The following is a 19,197-nucleotide window of genomic DNA, read 5'->3' as shown; positions in this document are numbered from 1 at the left end:
TGCTATCTTATTTAATAGTAAAATGTTATAAGATGATATCTCCCTTTAAAAGATTGCTTTAACATTAGAATGTGGCATGACCTTGATACAAGGTCATTTCTCCCTACTCGTTGCTTTGCAACGAGCTCGGCTCTAGTTTTATAAGTATTATTTTAATTTTTTTTTAATAAAAGTGAAATTTTTTAAAAATATTTTTACTTTGAAAAAATAACACCTTGGAGATGTTTACGCTAAGTCTCCAATACTTAAGTTATCTAACCAGAAGTCTTATTCAATTTACAAATTTGAAAGTCCAAAGAGCAAGAGCCATCTTATGCATAAATTGGCCCTATACTTCTATCAATTAATTAACTTTCACCCTCTTTCCCCTTTCATATATCAAAAAAAAGTAGACACTTAGTGCTTTCATTTTCTGTAATAAAATTTTGCTTTGAGATTCCAGATATTGGAAAACAGGTTTGAGAAATTGCAATGTTCTTGAAAATTGCAGAAAACATGCGTTTTGACTACCTTCAGCAAAGAATTAAAATATGAGCACAGCCTACGATCCAAAAAAAATAAAACATGTTTTGATCTTCAGAAACAGAGCTTTCATTATGTACGAGGGTTGTTAGAAAAGTTGGCGGACAAGTTCTATTGTGAGCGTGCTATTTCCTCGAAACCGTTCAGATTTCCAGATAAAATCTTAAGTTAATTTCCAATAAATATACAAAAATTTGTTGCTTTTGCTACAATGAAATATCGTGTTCATCTCATATGTTTGTATTATAGCATTGTGGAATTCAAATAAAAAAAGAACTCAGTGACAGAATTCCCTTTTATCTTATTTTTTTAAATTTTCATAAAAATAAGTCAGACTCCGACAAAGGAACAATTCATTAATTATTCATATACAAGGTGGATCGAAACTTTGTATTAGACGATTTTTTTTCTCAACACAATGTTATTGAAAATATGTTTATGATTGAAGATAATTTGAACGCATATACTTGAAGTATTACAATACTTAAGTAATTTCAGACAATTTAAAAATACTTTAATATAAATAATATTAATATCTTGACCGTTTGTGTTGTTTGTTAAAAAAAAAAAAAGAAAGAACGAGATGAGATATTAAGAAACGATCTCTTAAAACTAAGGGATTTTATTTCAACCACTAAAGTATAAGTCACATTATCCAGCGATGGGGTATACGATGAGAAACCGATGCGTTTTTTATGAAAATGGCATGATTGCCGGCCGGGCACCACTAGTGATCGGACGGTGACTGAGGCCATTTTGCGAAAGTTGTATCGGTGGGGTCATCGGTAGGAAATAATTCGTAGTTAAAATTCTGCGATGTCTCCAACGATATCACATCACTCCTCATCGGTAACTTCATTAACACATCTTTCAAGGATCGGCCGATGTATGGCCGAGCATCGTCCAATATCCGTTGAATCAGAGGTATCAAAGGGTTGAGTGGTGTTCAAGAGATAATTGCCGATCACCGGTCGATTTTGTATTAAACATTGGCCCGTATTCTACCGACGTACGAACAATGTTCATCAATGTATAAGCGATGTAATATACATCGACCGATTATCCTGGAACATCGTTTTTTGATAAGCAATGCATCGCTGGGCCTTTGTAAGTCCGGCCGGCAACCACGCCATTTTTATCATAAAACGCATTGGTTGCCCATCGTATACAATTAATACCCATCACTGGATAATGTGACTGATACTTTAAGGACAACTAGGCCGATGTGGACCGATGTTGGAGCATCGCTAACACCACGGATTACCACCGATTACCACCGGTCTACGGCTACCGGCCGGGAAATGTGACCTAGGCATTAGTGTGTGTCTACTTTAAAAAAGAGGGCTTCATATTTTAGCGGCTTCGGCGCAGAATGGATGCACTTATTCATGACTACCGCTAAGAAATCATTTCTAGATATATACAATATAAAAACGGACATGTGTACCTCTAATTCATGATTAAGCCAACATCTCCATACCCAGTTATTGCGCCAAAATTTGAATACGCCAACGTATGTACATGTACTTTATATTAATGTTCAATTTTCCTTCTGATTTAAATAATACATCGTTTTTATTTTAGTAATTTTCCTTGTCTCAATAATAAGTTTTAATTACTTGACTTGAAACTCGTATATTTATATTTTTACAGATATTATTCTTCTCAATTAAATTTCATTTTAGTAAAAAAACATCTATCTACAAATAGTGTCGATAATATATCAAGAATTTTGAAATCTTTATTGTTTGTAGAAAAAAAAGATGACCGAAGACAGTGAAAATGCAGGAAATTACCAAACTCCTAATACAGAACGCCACAAGGAGGATTTTGTTCCGCCGGACGGGGGCTGGGGCTGGGTTGTATGTTTCACGTCGCTTATGGCCAATGGAACAGTTTTAAGCATTCTGAACACTTTCGGAATACTGTATGTATACCTTCTCAAGGAATACGCGAAGGACGATCTCTCTTATTCATTTAAAACCTGTAAGTCTAAAAAAAAATACATCGAAGGACACATAATAAAAAGATACCTGCCATTGAAAACAAAATTTAGAACTTTTTGTTAAAGAAATTGATACATATAATATATTTCTTTAAATAAAATGAAATTATGGCCTTTCTAAAATGGTAAAAATTCGGTCTTTCTGCAACAATTGTCATTAATTTATACATTTTTGTCCCTTTAAAATCCAAAGGGTGTAGGTGAATCTTGGAAGGAAAAATAAAACGTATATATGCTGTTCAACTTATTCATTTTCTTATAAAATCGTGACCAAAAATTTATTATATTTTGTCAAACGTAAACAAGAATTGAAAATGTGCAAATTCAATTCGATAAAAACTTGTTATGTATGTGCTTAAATTCTCCAATATACAGAATCTAAATTAATTTTCCAGCTCAAATAACAATTAACCGATGACATCTGAAGTTCTTTCAGTTTATTTTGTTGCTAATATCCTTTGATGCATTAACTTTGAAACTAGTTATTTGCAGAGACATTTAGATAAATTATGCTAATAAAGAAATTATACTTTGGGGGTATGCAATTAAATGACTATTTAATATACTGCTATTTACAGTATATTTATGACACATTTAAAGGTAGAACATACTGTTAAGGACAATATAATGCATGTCTGGAAAAGTTGACCTATTTTACATTTTTGAAATAATGAAAAAAAAGTTCAGCCTGTGTGGAAAGTTGTCAAAGTTTAATTAGAAACTTATGTCAATGAATATATATATATATTTTTTCTCAATTCGCTCTTATTATGAGTGTTTTTATAAACCCAAAATATTGTTAAAATTTGATTAAAAATGGAAAATTTTGAATTTTGTTAAGAGGGCTAAAAAGCAACTTCCGCTCAATTAATCTATCTCATATGATGTAATTTACTTTTTCAGCATGGATCGGTTCTACCTGTATAAGTGTAACATATTTGATGAGCATCTTTGCAAGCATGTGTAAAGATCGCTTTGGATTTAGACCAACAGCATTTCTGGGGGCATTTTTAGGCGTTGTAGGATTATTTTCTAGTGCATTCATACAACAACTCGAGCTACTGTATTTATCATTTGGCCTCATACTTGGAGTTGGTTTAGGATTTACATATTTTACCTCATTGGTTATTCTTGGACACTACTTCAAAAAGCATATGGGCATTGTGAATGGTATCGTTTCGATGGGAAGTTCAATTTACACTGTATCCCTGTCACTTGTTCTTCCAACTGCGCTAGAATCTCTAGGCATCAAGTTTACATTTATTATCCTATGTGGATTATATTCCATGCTTCTATTGTGTACTCTTACATGGAAACCATTGTTGTACAGAAAATATGACAACACTGAAATGGTAGTGTCGAATGAAACATACCTTGACAAAAAATGCAGCTGTTCGACTAAATACTACCTGAACTGGAAAGTGTTTGGAAATCGTACCTATTTTGTTTGGTTCCTAGGATTTATCGTTGCTTTCTTCGGTTACATTGTACCATTCGTACATTTAGTAAGTACATATTATTTCGTATCATGATAATATCGAATCTCATTTTTGCAGGCACCTGTTATATAAAAGAAATAAGCATCTATTAAGAAAATTTAAAATAAGCCTAATCGATTGCATAACGATTGTTCTTTCTCTAAGGTCATACAAACAGACGAATTGTTACGATATTTCAACCTTGACCGAAAAAAAACAGACCATACGGTTATGAAGGATTGGATTGTTTTTGCTTCATTTTTCAGAATTTTATTCAACCAACTAAGGCAGACTTTTCTTTATGGAAATATCGATTAGAAGCACCAGAAAGATTTTATTAGGGGGAAGCTTTGGAAGCTATAACCTCTTTCAAAAAGTCATACTTCTCTTATCATATTCTAGTTAATGTTAACATACAACAAATCTTTAAAAGTAAATTTTAATGATAAAAGTTTTAGCCTTTTATAAATTCAGTAAATTTTTAGATTAATATTTTCGAGATATGCAAGTTCACAAATAGAGTGTGTTTTTCAAAACTCTGATCATTTTCTGATCTTATTTTCATTTAGGTGAAACATACACAAGACACTTTCCCTGGAAGTAATGCCTTTATTCTTATTACCTGCCTGTATGTTACATCAGGTTTCGGAAAAATCGTGTTTGGAAAAATTGCGGATTTGAAATGTGTGAACAGAATCTACATGCAGCAATGCGCTTTTGTACTCATGGGAGTTTTGGAAGCTTGTATTCCCTTTTCAGAGAAATTTGAAGGACTTATTGTTATCTGTCTAATTTTTGGAGTATGTGATGGGATCGTTGTGTGTTTGATAGGTCCGATTGCGTTTGACATTATGGGTCCAATAGATGCATCACAAGCAATTGGATTTTTGCTTGGAGGATTTTCTATTCCATTTGCTGTTGGGCCTCCTATTGCTGGTGAGAATTTTTTTTGTATTTGGCTCAAGAGAGCATGCATATAGAATTGTGTATGTTTTTGTACATTTTTTTTTTTACTTTATTTTATTTAAAAAATTTCCTCTCCGATACGTTTTTGTCTGCGAGCGTTCTCAGACACTAAACATATGATTGAGAGGAAACCATAGAGTATTTAGAAGATGTACGGAAGGGAGATTATTTTGCACGCATATGCGTGCAAGTGCATGAATAATATACCCAGAAGAGACATTTCTTGATGAAATACTTTGAATCTCACAACATAAAGTATAAACGTAGCATAGACAAGATGACATGGTCAAATATGCATGAGTTCATGCTCATACTTGTGTTTATATGCGCATCGCTTTGATTGGATGAAACAAAAATTCCAAAATATTTTTTTTTTGCTTTTGATAAAATCCTTGGAGATATATAATTGAGCCTCGTCGGATAGAAATCGACCTTATGGCAAAATTTATCGAATTTGAGATATTTGTGTATTTTAGTGGTCCGTGTAAAATCACGACAAAAACTGAAAACAGAATAAAAATATCTTCATTTATAACAAAGTTATTACATTTTGAAATTGGTATGTTTGCAAAATTAACTCTGAACATATCATAGTTTTTCGACGATTCAATTGTGACGTCATGTTTTTTTTTCTCAGTTGTTCAGTTTGGGCACCTGTCATCACTTAGCAATCCAAGTGGTCATCATGTTTAAATTATACAATATGCTTAATTATGACAAAAATAGTTGATCATAACCGGTTTATCTACAATCCCAAAAAATTGTGTTAACTGTATTTTAAATCCTTTAAAACCCGAATACCCCCCCCCCCCCGAAAAAAGATATACTTTTCTGTCTTTCGTACAGACAAATCCGTCTCCATGAACAACTGAACTTCCAATTAACAAAATATAGATCTACATGTATACTGATTTTACGTTTCATAAAGCCTTTATCCTCAAAGCATGCGAGTTAAGTAACACACCTTGTTTGATTTTACGTAATACTCTGTCATTGATGTGAAGGAAAAAGAAACCAATGCGATCCAGTCCAAATTTACAGGGGGTCAATCTCAGAAATACCTCGTTTTTTACAGAAAATACATGAACCATGCAGCCAATAAAATCACAACTAAAATCATGCTACAATAATTATTCTTAAGTTAAATTAAAAAAATCATATCAATTTGTATATAACGTGAGAACGTGAAATCAAACATGGTGTGATACTAGCCTTGTGTCTCAAAGTTGACTCATTTTATTAGGATTTTTTCCTAAAACTGTTTCTACTGCAGCCACATTCTACTGTGCCTTACATTATCACCCCTCCCTCCAAATAAAAACCCGATCGTCTTTTTATCAAATTTCTATTATCCATAATGTACAAAAATAAATAAGTAAAAAAAAAGAGAATATCATTTTAAACAGTACACATATACAGATCGTTGATTGATTGATTGATTTTATCTTAACGCCGAGTCGGCAAGCCATCATCGGCGGGTAATCTATATCTGTTGCATGCGAAATACATACTAGTTGTAAACCTTAAGATAGGGAACTACTTAACGTTCCATCTGACGGACTGTAATTTCAAAATATGTAAAAAGATTTCTCTCTGTTTTCAGCAACAAAATATCTCATAATGTACTAAACTGTACCTTAAAAATCAATTTGATGTAAATAATCTAAAATTCTCTTAAATCTAATATTGTAAAATAGAATAATAATTATGCATCGTTCGTATATTATTTACTTAGTATATGAGAAAAACCAGCTAATTTTAAAAGAATATTATTTATAGTTACATGTAGCGAAAATTAAATCACGGGAACATGTATATATACACATTGGCTGAAATTCTCAATTCAATAAATATGCATTTTTGGACGATTTGTGCGTATTCTTTAAAGCCATATATGGCGTAACTGATCAAAAAATATATTTTTGAAAAATACAAAATTAAGTAAAGCAATATAGTTAATACATTTAAATTAAAGCTTTTCATACAATTCTGAACAGGGAGAACATCTCGTTCATCTAATAATACAATTTTATCTTCTCTGTAATGTGTTATTTAAATCTTTTGTATTTTCTTCCGAGTCGGAGAAAATTCCGAGAATCCAAATTAAATTGTGATATCTTTATAACGCAATTGACTTAGATTTTGTAATTTACGGAAAAGTTCTATCTTTATATAAAGTAATGATACAAATAATAAGTTCTTATAATTTTATTCTAATAATTTTCATTGTACATACGCCATATATGGCTTTAAATAATCACTTCATTCTGATGTTTTAGGCGGTAGTCAGATGATTCTTTATTTTTGTTTTTTTAATAGCATGCATAGTTTATCATTATCGGATACCCAAGGATGATCTCATCTTTTCTCATAACCCGGTGATAAGTAAAACCGAGATCACTCGTGGGTTTTCGACGATGAGATGATAGTTTATTTGTGACGCAACATTCCAATGCATTTGAAAAAGAGAATTTACATAAAGTTTTCAAAATATCTTAGATCAAAAAAAAAAAAAAAAATATGAAGGGATTTATATGAATTTCAGAAATGCAAAAATTATAATTTCTTTGTTAATTGGAGTATTAGAAATATATTGAGGGGGAAAAAACCAAAAACACAGGCTATATGTTGAATTACGATAGAAAACCATGTGGCACATTTTCTTTCTTTTAGGATTCAATTACTGCAAACGAACTGAATGTTTAAAAAAGGATTGATTACGTAGACTGCATTGAGAATTTACAATTAAACCAGTTGAAAAGGATAATTAATGCAGATTCAGCTGGGGTGCGTAGGATTCTAAAATAAATCATATCATATTCAGCCAGCGAGGTAGCCTTCTATATGTGTTGACTTTAGAACCCCCCCCCCCCCAAAAAAAAAAAAAGAAAGAAAAATACATTAATTCTCCTCTCTACAGAAAAATATTACTTAAGAAGGCACGCAGCATATGCATAGACAACATTCTGCTATCCCGTTCCTAACACAGACCGCAAAATATATGTAAAATAGACATTTCATAATTATTTGTTTTCTGATTTTTTAAAGAATAAAATAAATAAATAAAATAAAAAATATTTGAGATTTAGAAGTTACATGTATCAGTTTTGGGTAACTCCCTCTCTTAAAAAAGAGAATTTTATAATGCAGAGAACTTTTTGATGTTATATTTTGAAAGTCCTTGTACAAAGCGAAACCATATTCCTGTTTATTCACGAACACGTGAAATCCTGCTCATATCAGCTGAAGATGTTTTTTGCAGAAAAGTTTGGTATTAACGGGGCTCAAAATACTTAACATTATAGTGAATATTTAGGAATACATTTCACAAAGCTATTGTTTTTTTTACATCCAACTTTAAAATAATTTTTTTGGTCTACAATTCTTATAAATATTAATGATGTAGAAGGATATGTTTCAAAAACCGGGTCAATTTTTTTTTATATATTTATACAGAATTTTATTCACACAAAGTGAATAGGATTGCGCAGCAGGCAAAGCCTATTTTATCCCTCTCCCTACAAGGTCAAGATGAACACAATGCCCCCCCCCCCCCTCTTTGAACAATTTCGCCAGCCAAGTTAAAGAAATTTAAAATCATGGATAATCCATCGTCGGTATATTTTATAAACTTGCAAAGTAAGGAGTGAAGTATTTAAGAAAATAAACTGATAAACTGTAAGTAATGGAAGAGAGACAAAAGATAGAGAGAGAAAAAAAAAACCTTTTTAGGAAATGATTCCCCCGTGTTGAGCCTCTTTTTGCGTCAAAGGGAAGCAACTTGCACAATTTATCGAATCCAGTTGCTTCGGACAATGCACAATTCTCAGATAAGTCTACGTGTTTCCGTTTGAGACTTACTGATATATGAAGAAATTGCCCTACACAGTACCAGTATTACTTGTTTCCTGATATCTTTGAATATTGATCTTAGAAAATGCATTTTGAAAGTTGATGAATCGTGGCCTTCGTACATCTTGTACTGGGAATGGCCTCATGTTTTTGTTTTAGTTGGTTAATTCCTATATAAATTTGACATAATAATTACACATAAATTCGTTCGAAGACATGAAACATTATAGTATGTCTAATATAATATTGTGAATATATTAATCTTGAATGAATGAATACACACGATGATAGTAAATGAAGTTCACACATTAGTACTGCATCGATCGATGTGCGATTTTCTGTGCTAGATACGCCTTCTTTGGCTAAAATTTATACTCAAAACTACAATAAAAGATATATTCTGTACTTCCTCAGTAATGTACCATGCCAATTTTGCTTTGCTATATGTCTACCATCTTAATCTTAATCTGGTGTTAGATAAAACCTCACGTCTTCTGCTGGTTGAAAAAAAAAATAAATGTAGATCGGACTCGACATTCCTCTGGCCTGTGTTTACATTGATCCATGGTAACAATAAAAAAGTTAAAAGTATACACGCTATAACTTGCGCCAGTTAAAATACAATTTGAAATTGATACAATTTGTTTATCAATAAAAGTTATGAAAATACTGTAAATTACACCATTAAAATTAAACGCGTTACAAAGTTATCAAATTATAATTATTTATTATCCTGCAAGGAAAGAAAAACAGCTATTTTTAAATAAATCCATCACGTGACGCCGTCGCTACTTTTAGATTGATAAACACACTTGGCGTAAGGAAAACAAGGTAGACCGTTTGAGATACTACTCACTTTTGACGTGGATACTTAATGGTACTTTATCTTTTAATGTATTTCAGTATCAACCATTTTCTCTGTTATGACGCATATTAACCTTACATTAATAATTGTTGTAAAAATGCAACATACCTCGTTGTCTGTGATTTCCCGTGGACATGTGTTTCTATATATAGACCTACTGTTTACGCACTTCCTTTATCAATATTCATGAAAAGACTGAATTTTTAATTCCTAGATATTGTTTAATTGTTTTGTTATTACAAAGACATCTATAGTACAATTTTGTGGAAAGTATTATTTTTCATTACACTTCATGTGTTTTAAATCATTAATCATTTTGTTTTACACAAAATTTGGCGTTCATATAGCGTATTTGACTTTAAGGATCTACGAAGGGAAATACATTTAAAATTTGCGTATTTTATTAGTACTTATTTAAAATGATCCAATTTTTGAAAAAAAAAATCTTTGAACTGCAGTTGACGATGTCTAAAACATTCCTTAACGTGAAAACCATGTGTAGTAAAAATACCGGGAAATCTTTCTTAACTTTATTCGTTTATTTCTCATTATGACGTTGCATAGGATAAGGTCGATTTCTATCCGACGAGGCTCATATATTGAATAGGCTTTGCTCTTAAATAAAATCCTTCGAGGTGGATGTATTGAATAGGCTTCAATAGTATGTCATGCAAAACTTTGATTGGCTTAAAATTTTAATAATTTTTTTCTACTTCATTTTTCATTAAGTAGTGATGAAATATAAAAAAAAAGAAAGATAAAACGGGTTCATATATTATGCTGAACAATTCACAATTGAATGGAAAGACATGCATGAACCTGTGTTTGAATCTGATCGACGAAGGTTGTAAGTATTTAAAATATTTTTAATTGTTAGCGAAAGAAGATAAAAGCCCGGGCATACATGAAGTAAATATTATTTAAATTCCTTCCTTAACTTAATCATCTGGAATGAATGTGAGAAAATAAATGTACGCACACAGATTTCTGAATGCTTTATGTTTTATTTCTGCAAATATTTATGTTGTCATTGAAATTCTTTTTCAATTTAAAATATAGTTTTCTTATGACTTTCTATCATACTTTATACAATCCCTTGAAAGGCATTCTTGAAATCCTGTACTGAATTCTTTTAATCTGAATCTCTTAATTTTAAAATCTTTTTCTCATTTTGCTAAATTTGCATTTTTAATTCCTCAGAATACTATTATAAAAAGAATAAAAGGAAAATTGTTCTTTGTGGACTATAATATGCAGATAATTCCATTGATGCATGGAACTCGTGGATTTCATTTGTTTTATTACACAAGTCCTTCTAAACTCTCGCTTGGCTTGTGGAGGTATCGGGATAGCTCAGTTTTGTTATCCTCTTTTATAATATAATTCCTTTACAATTTGTGGACCAGAGCGGCGGCCATGGTTGGGGAGTGGAGATGTTACCCAACCTATATAAAATGCAACCAAGACAGTCAATATTCAGCTTTCCACTCTTTATTAGATTAAACATTCTATTTGTAATATTTATAATTACAATTAATAATTTTACAAAAGATGCTAAACCATATTAAAACTATAACTACTTATAATATAAAAAGTTAAACTTGTAAATAAAATAAGCCATGTGAAAATTTAATAATTTTGATCAAAACGTGCGCAAGTCTACAAAATAATCTCACCTATATAAAATGCAACCAAGACAGTCAAGATTCAGCTTTCCACTGAAGTCCTGTCTATCCCGGCCAATCATTTTATACAAGGTGTACCTTTATAGATTTACTTTTCTATATTTGTAACTCCTTCGAAATTTGAAATAATTACTTTAAATTTTAGTTTGAATTTTAATTACTATTATACTGACCTTGAGTTCTTTTAAAATTTCTAATGCACTTTTAAAATAATTTCCAACCTTTTGCATAATCTTCAAATATTATTTGTTGAAGCTAATTTATTCAAATATCTGACCTCTGGTCACTTCATTACCATTGGTTCCTTATTCACCCTAACCAAATACATCTTTTCATAAACAAGCAAGTAGCAGCTGCATTCCCATGATCTATTTCGTGGGACCGTCCGATTTAAAAGTTTAATTCCTATTGATCAGCCTCTTTAATTACTTTTATCTGTAGAGCTCGCGTCCGTTATCTTTTGACAGACTAAAACTGCAAACTCATAAAATTTGTTTCATTCTTATATTTACTGCAATTTTTATTATGATAATACTTTTGTAAATACGTTCTAAAAGTCCATGATACGAAGGTTTATATTTTTGCTTAATTTGATGAAGCATAAAGGGGAATGGGTACCAAAGGGAGAGTGTGGGGAACATTTCTAGCAGTTTTCGTTGAAAAATAGGACTATAGTGTAGTTACTGAAATACTATTAAGGAAACTGAAAATATATTTTATCTTCAGGTTTCCTTTACGATCATCTTCACACTTACGAGATAGCGTTTGTGGTAGCCGGTGTAACACCCATTGTAGGAGCAATTATAATGTGTCTTATTCCAAGAGTCCAACCGGTAAGATGTATAAGGAAAAATATTAAAATTCCATAAGAAATAAGTCATACGAGGGTTGATCCCAAAGTGATGTCACAGTGTCCATATCTTTTGTATTTGGCGTCATATAATCAAATACAATATACCAAAAGATGCACAAATATAAATCTAATTAACATTGAAAAATTAATTCATCAATGTTATTTTGAATTTATTTTATAGATGTTTAAAACATAGAGCATGTGGGGGGGGGGGGGTGTCGCCACATCACAACAGAACGTCTCGTTTGAATGTATTTTTTCTTAGAATGTAAAAGACGAACACATTAAAAAGATTCTTATAAGCACCTTATTTCCCAATTTTTTAAAAAGAAAAAGTTCTCGTCATTTTTTAGTTTTTAATTGAAAATTAAATGACGGCATTGGTATTTGTAATCATGAACATTGTTGTTTTACTGTGTTGAATCGAACAAAGGGATTTCGAAATGAGGAAAAACGGCTCGACGAGTTGTAATGCATTTTTGCTTCAAAATATGGGAATCATCACAAGCGACAGTTACGTTAATTAATTAGATTTTCGGAATAGAGAATGTAAATAAGAGACATATTAATAGATGGTTTCAGCAATTTTGGACAGATGTTTGGTCACTGAATGATCAGCAGAGGGCTCGAAGACCGAAAGATAGGAGATCGGACGGAAACGTTCAATGTGTCTGACGTTGTCAAAAAAAAAAAAAAAAAAAAACGGACGGATAGAACGACATGTGAATTAATAAGTTTGTCTCATGCTACTGTTAAAAAATTTTGACAGAGGGCTTAATCATGAAAAAAATGAGTTTATAATGGAACCAAAAATTCTTGAACGTGGAATTGGTGAAAGTTGTTGAGAATCACAAATGTGTTTTAATGAAGGAAAGGGATAACGCTTAAAAGTATGACGGTGCGTATCCATCATATAACGTTATATTTAGGTGCGGCGACTACCATACATGTACAGGCGCATTGTTTAAAATTTGATATTTTTTAAAAATATACATCATATTCCTTTCTATTTTTCAGGTCTAATTGATAAATAAAGCTTCCATCATGTGCAATTTTGTTGCTTTACGACGATATATAGCAATTTTATCAAAGTTATGACATTACTTTGGGATCAACATTCGTATTTATAGACCTTTTAAAAAAATATTAAAGATTTTAATTGAAAGATTTAAACTTTTATTTTTTAAACAATGTAATTGTTTTAAACGTGCGTCCTACTACATTTACTTTAAAGGTGAATATTCTGTGGTTCTTTTGGTTCAAAATATTTCTTTCTAAACAAATTCTCAACAATTTCGATATTGTTTGTTATATTGCTTATGACCATGAAACCCTATTTCAGAACATCCCTAGGCCTGCTAGAACGGAAACACACACGTTTAGTTCAATTGCAACTTTGAATGTTGATCATGCCGGTCAAAGTACATTAGGTACGTGTATAGTGTATCTAATTGATTTCAAAGTCAAAATTTATAATTTTAAGGAAAAATTCAACATAACTCAGTGCAAGCGACAGATCTTTGTTTACAGAATCACGGAATGCATTCCAATACATGTAAATAGACAATATTGTATCGTGATGGCGAAACTTGACTTCAAATATATACAAAACAATTTCAAAAAGAGTTTGTTCCAATGCCAAAATTATTATTTTAGGTGAAATACTACTTACCAAGAACAACAGAATTGAAAACTTTATGATAGTACATAAAAAACAATATATTTTTCACGTCGACAATTCGCTGTGTTAATAATGGTCTAACAATCAGTATGAAAATATCTGTCAGCATTTGACTCAATGATAAATTGTATTTGCTGACAAGGTCATTGTATCGACCATTGAACGTACGAAATAATGATTTTAAACGAGACTGCCTGCAGATTTTCTTCTTTCACCAATTTGTTTGACAATTATTCACGTTTTAGAAATTGTACCTTTGTAAAGCATGCTCTTGTGTATCGGGTCGCCCGCGTGGCGCAGTGGTTAGAGCGTCTGCTCTAGAGTCGCGAAGTAAGGAGTCAATCCTTACGTCGCGGGTTCGAATCCCACTGCGGGACGTGGAGACCGGTCCTTCGGATGAGACTGTATAAACCGAGGCCCCGTGTCGCAGTGGGTGCTGGCACGAAAAAGATCCCTCACTGCTCAAAGGCCCTGAGTTCCGAGCAAAGGACAAAATTCGTAGCCTTCCACCGGCAAGTGGTGGCGTCTCCATATGAGTGAAAAATTCTCAAGAGGGACGTTAAACAATATACAATCAATTAATCAATCTTGTGTATCGAATCAACTGAGACATATAAAAGGTTTATTCCCAGAATGGCTTCACGGAAAAATCAGCAAGTAATTATCACACTCAATTAAAGGGCCCTCTAAATGATACAGGTAGGTTTACCTGTATGAATAATCTACCGGAATTTAAATTAAATAAAACCGATTTTTCATTTAGTTTTTTTATTTGAGCTCTAGTATGAATAAATATTTTTGGGGCAGGTGTAGAATGCCACGTCATAGAAAAAGGTCTCTGAAGCTGCCAAGTCTTTATTTCCATCCTTGAATATCTATTCTGTAGCTTGTGTTGTTCTTCTATTCGCAGCTTGGACTGCATCATTAGGCAGAACAGTTCAGAACATCATTTTCTTTGACACTTATTAAGATAGTTTTGCTTATTAAAATTTCAAAGTGAACTGATATCAATTATCAGGTGCTTCATCAATTAGCTTATTAACTTAAGAATTCCTTAAAAATCAAAGTGATCTCTTTTAATCTCTAATCGTCTATATTTATTATAAGAATTGAAACATAAACTTCTGTATTTTATGATGATTTAAAACAACGTTTAAATACTTAAAGATGATAAATAAATGAATTAAATTAGACAAAATTTGATTGAAACAATTATTTATCATACATAAATATGTTATTTTATGTGTTTATTTAATATTTAAAAGAGTTTGAAAATGTAGCACAAAAAGGGAATAATAGTTTGTAAATTCTCAATCAATACTATTGAATAGTTTGGGAAAAAAAAATAAAATTAAAGGTACAATAAAAAATTATTTTTCTGAAATCTTAATTTTATCTATTTATATTTATCTATTTATTCATTTATTCAGTATATTTGTGAAAAAACCTCTTAATTAAAATAAATTTGTATGAATATATCTGATTGTTAAGATATTGCTTATCCAGGTTAACACAGGTAAGTCTACCTGTACCCTTTAGAGGGCCCCTTTATTGAGTGTGATAATTCCTTGTTGTTTTTCCGAGTAGCCATTCGGGGAACACACCATATAAAACCCGTTTCCAGCAGATGAAGATATTTTATTGCATAAGTTAGGGAAGTTGACGATTAAAAAGTTAAAATCATCACATTGAAATGAAGTTTGGTTGTTAGATTACCAATAACAGCTTTTCCAAGTTCAAAAGATTAAACATTTTGGTCAAACTGTATGGTATCTTTTATTAAAAGCTTACCAGGTACATTATCAAGATAACAATAGAAATAGCCATTATTATTTGACAATACCTCGATCGTCGATTTATCGTAATGTCGAGTTGAAGGCCACGGCCAGTGTGTTTTTCTCTTCAGGTTAAAGATATTGTCCGAATTTTGCTGCAAATAAAGACAAAATAGGACGTTATTTATATATTGAGAAATATAAACATAACATTTTTATCAACTAGTATCAGATGGAGTTTATTTGTAAAATTTTCAGATAGGCAAGCTTGTGCTCTATGATTTCTGAAGGGAAAAGTATCTCAAATATGATGAAATTCTATTAGAATTGAGGAAAAACAATAAAATGTTCTACTTTTGCACCCTCTAGTGGTTTCCATGTAAGCTTTAATTGAGTCCAACTTAGTGCTTGTTTTAAAGCAAGCATCATTTTAAGTTTTTAACTACACACACTTTTACCAGTGTTCTAGTCTTTACATCTAATAAGGGGCCAGTTTTGGCCGTTACCCTACCTTGCCCTTTTATCCTATATTCGGTACTTTCGGCAAATGAACAATGAGGGATATTTTTACTGTCTGCACCTTCTGTTTAACGAGATCTCGCTTTATACGAACCCATTTGAAGGACCGGTCTCCATGTTCAGCAGTGGGATTCGAACTTGCATCGAAAGGGTCAACTTTTGCTTCATGACTCTAGAGCAGGCTTACTAGACACTGCGCCACGCGAGCGACGATTTTGTATGTAATACAATAGATAATTTTAATTATAATAAATGAACTTAAAGTCGTCAAAGTTTAAATTTTACTCTCTGTTTAACTGATTTTAAAGCAAGAAAAATTTATTTCGTGATACTGAGTTCCCAATACAACTGATAAAAAAATTCTTCAAATTACTAGGAATTCCGCCTCCATTTTAAACCGTCTCTCAGTACTCTTCATCATTTTCTACTGATTCGAATTCTAAAGAAAATCTGGACTGTAAAATATTTTGCATAAAGCATAGCTTGTAAAGGATATTCAAGGTGTTTTTTTTTTAAATAAAGTGGCCTTTCCAGAGAGGAACAAAAAATTAACAGGCATATAAAATTCTAAGTAATTCTTTCAAACCTGGACCAGAAATGTTGCACGCTTGTATTTAAAGTTTACAACCAAGTTTGTTCAAATTATGTTTCTATTTTTGTAATGAAGATGTATCCCAAAAGGAATTTTTTTAAAAACAAGAAATTATAACAAATTATAGGAAATTACAGATTGATTTTTCCGAGCGATTAAAAAAAGATCCAAAAATACCCTTTGGTTCCTGTAAATGACAGTGCAAGTATATCTCTAAAGATTAATTTCTAAACGAAACATACATATGTCTTTTTTCCTTTAGTACAGAAGATTTGGAAATGTGGACATTGCTCGACGCAAATGATAAAATTTAGATTTGTCGCCCGCGTGGGACATTGGTTAGAGCGTGTGCTCTAGGGTTGTAGAGTAAGGAGTTGATCCTTCGTTGCGGGTTCGAATCCCCCTGTTGTACGTGGAGACGGATGATACCGTATAAACCGGGGTTCCAGCCCTCAACCGACAAGTGGTGGTGCCTCTATATAATGAAATATTTGAGAGAGAATTTACACAGGAAACAAATATTATCTACGTTCTTATCTAGTAGAAAGCGATTTTAATTATTGATGCGATCATTGTTATTAGTCTTTAAAGATATGCTCTGATTCCTAACAGAGGTTTTCGGTCAAAAAACGAGTTTGCTATTCAATACACACTTCATTCATATAAATGTTTCTGATAGATGTTTTATTTTTCATGTTCGTTGGCTAAAATAAAATGAATTTATTTGTTTGTTTTTCTTTTTGAAATACAAATAACCATATTTTTCTCTTTTTTTCCATACATTTTAAACATGTGAAAATTCAATTCACATGTCATTAAATAAGAGAAAAAGAGAAAAAAAAATTAAAGCAAATAATACAGATTTAAGGATTCTAGTGAAGAAATTTGCAATTTGTAAGAAAATTGGGCACCTACATGTTTTTCTGATAAAGACATCGCTATATATTTTTCTTTTGTCAGAATTCTATAAAATGCAGTGATGATAAAGTGCCTTAACGATGTCTTTCAGTGTAAATAAAGCATTTTCAGATATCATGTGACACACGGCATCGATATATATTATGGCAAAAATAAAATAATTTAGGATATACCCACATGTCATTTCAAATTGTTAGGTCATGAATGAAATATCAAGATAAATAACAAAAATCAAGCTCAAAAGTTTATCAGGACAACACACACTGTATGCAAAGCCAACACAAATCTTAAAAAAAAAACATCAAAGGCGAGATCAGGTACTATGGAAGAGTGTGGATCCTCTGTCAGCCGTTCACACCGTTCACACCTAAGGGTTCGAAACAAAAAAACTATTTAAACAGTTCAGTGAGAAAATATTTGTGTGAAAAAAAATCAGTCAAGATTCAACTAAATGACTTACTTAGTATGATATATATCTGCATTGGATTGATTGATTGATATTTCACTGATATGGAGACGTCACCATTGCCGGTGAAGGGCTGCAAAAATTACGCCTATGCTCGGCACTTAGCCTTTGAGCAGGGAGGGATCTTTATCGTGCCACATCTGCTGTGACACGGGGCCTCGGCTTATACGGTCTCATCCGAAGGACCGCCCCATTTAGTCGCCTTTTACGACAAGCAAGGGGTACTGAGGACCTATTCTAACCCGGATCCCCACGGGGATATCTGAAAGGAGGGCTATTTTCTCGACCCTAGAATTCGCAAAGTGTTGTCTTTAAAGAAACAATGATTTATTTAAAAATGAGAGTATATATCTCTGAAAAAGAAATGAAAGATAATTAAGACAATTTAATAAGAAATGAAAATTTGAGAAGTTTAAAAATGAGACTGACATGACATAAGTCAGACTTGCAATATAGACGAAAAACTAAATGAACATGAAATTTTATTATTATTTTTTTCATATGGGCTTTTAATCTATTACATTAGTGCCAAAGAAATTTTAATGCATGTACTTGTATTTTGCAGATACCCAAGAGAACGAAATTGAAATCGTCTGCGCATGCCACATAAAGCTCCCAAATTCTACAGACAAGGAATATACTACACATTTCTAGTGTTACTGACAATATGATAAAGCTTATAATAACTAAATAGAATTCTTAAACTTAACAAATATTATGCTCTCTGAATTTGCAAACATATTTTGGGAAAGATATTGATTTCAATAATTTACCTTATTCTCTTTCAACCTTTATTAGATAAAACTTCCATTTTTGTTCAAATTAAACAGAACAAACATATCTGGAATTTCATATATTTATTTATTAGATTTACAAGATACAAATATACCCTCATGCAAGAGAAAGCATTTCTGTTGCAAGGTAAACTTGCTTTTCAGATAGAATATGCGTAAACTATGATCCACAAAATTTATTCTTTTCACTGATTTGTAACTTTATTTTCAAATGTAACATTTCAGA

General features: G+C 31.8%; 1 protein-coding gene across 1 annotated transcript; it reads left to right on the top strand.

Annotated features, from left to right (window-relative positions):
• The first annotated feature begins 3,437 nt into the window (after nt 1–3,437).
• On the top strand, nt 3,438–18,961 carry LOC134243404 (monocarboxylate transporter 10-like). The gene is made up of 5 exons (XM_062725653.1): nt 3,438–4,032; nt 4,575–4,941; nt 12,100–12,206; nt 13,569–13,656; nt 18,743–18,961. The coding sequence occupies exons 1-5, from the start codon at nt 3,469–3,471 to the stop codon at nt 18,829–18,831; spliced, it is 1,215 nt and encodes a 404-aa protein (XP_062581637.1). The 5' UTR covers nt 3,438–3,468; the 3' UTR covers nt 18,832–18,961.
• The last annotated feature ends 236 nt before the right edge of the window (nt 18,962–19,197 follow it).

This window comes from Saccostrea cucullata, unplaced genomic scaffold (assembly GCF_032062105.1).
Source record: "Saccostrea cucullata isolate Sc308-1 unplaced genomic scaffold, CSIRO_AGI_Scuc_v1 ctg26, whole genome shotgun sequence".
Lineage (NCBI taxonomy): Eukaryota > Metazoa > Mollusca > Bivalvia > Ostreida > Ostreidae > Saccostrea > Saccostrea cuccullata.
The sequence above is the reverse complement of the archived record's forward strand: the minus strand, read 5'-3'. Positions and strand labels throughout refer to the sequence as shown.

Bases quoted from the DNA above. Each gene is read 5' to 3' on its own strand.
- LOC134243404 (XM_062725653.1), top strand. From the start codon at position 3,469: ATGAGCATCTTTGCAAGCATGTGTAAAGATCGCTTTGGATTTAGACCA. The intron at 4,033-4,574 runs GTAAGTACATAT...ATTTTCATTTAG, and splicing joins TTGTACCATTCGTACATTTA to GTGAAACATACACAAGACAC. The intron at 4,942-12,099 runs GTGAGAATTTTT...TTTTATCTTCAG, and splicing joins TGTTGGGCCTCCTATTGCTG to GTTTCCTTTACGATCATCTT.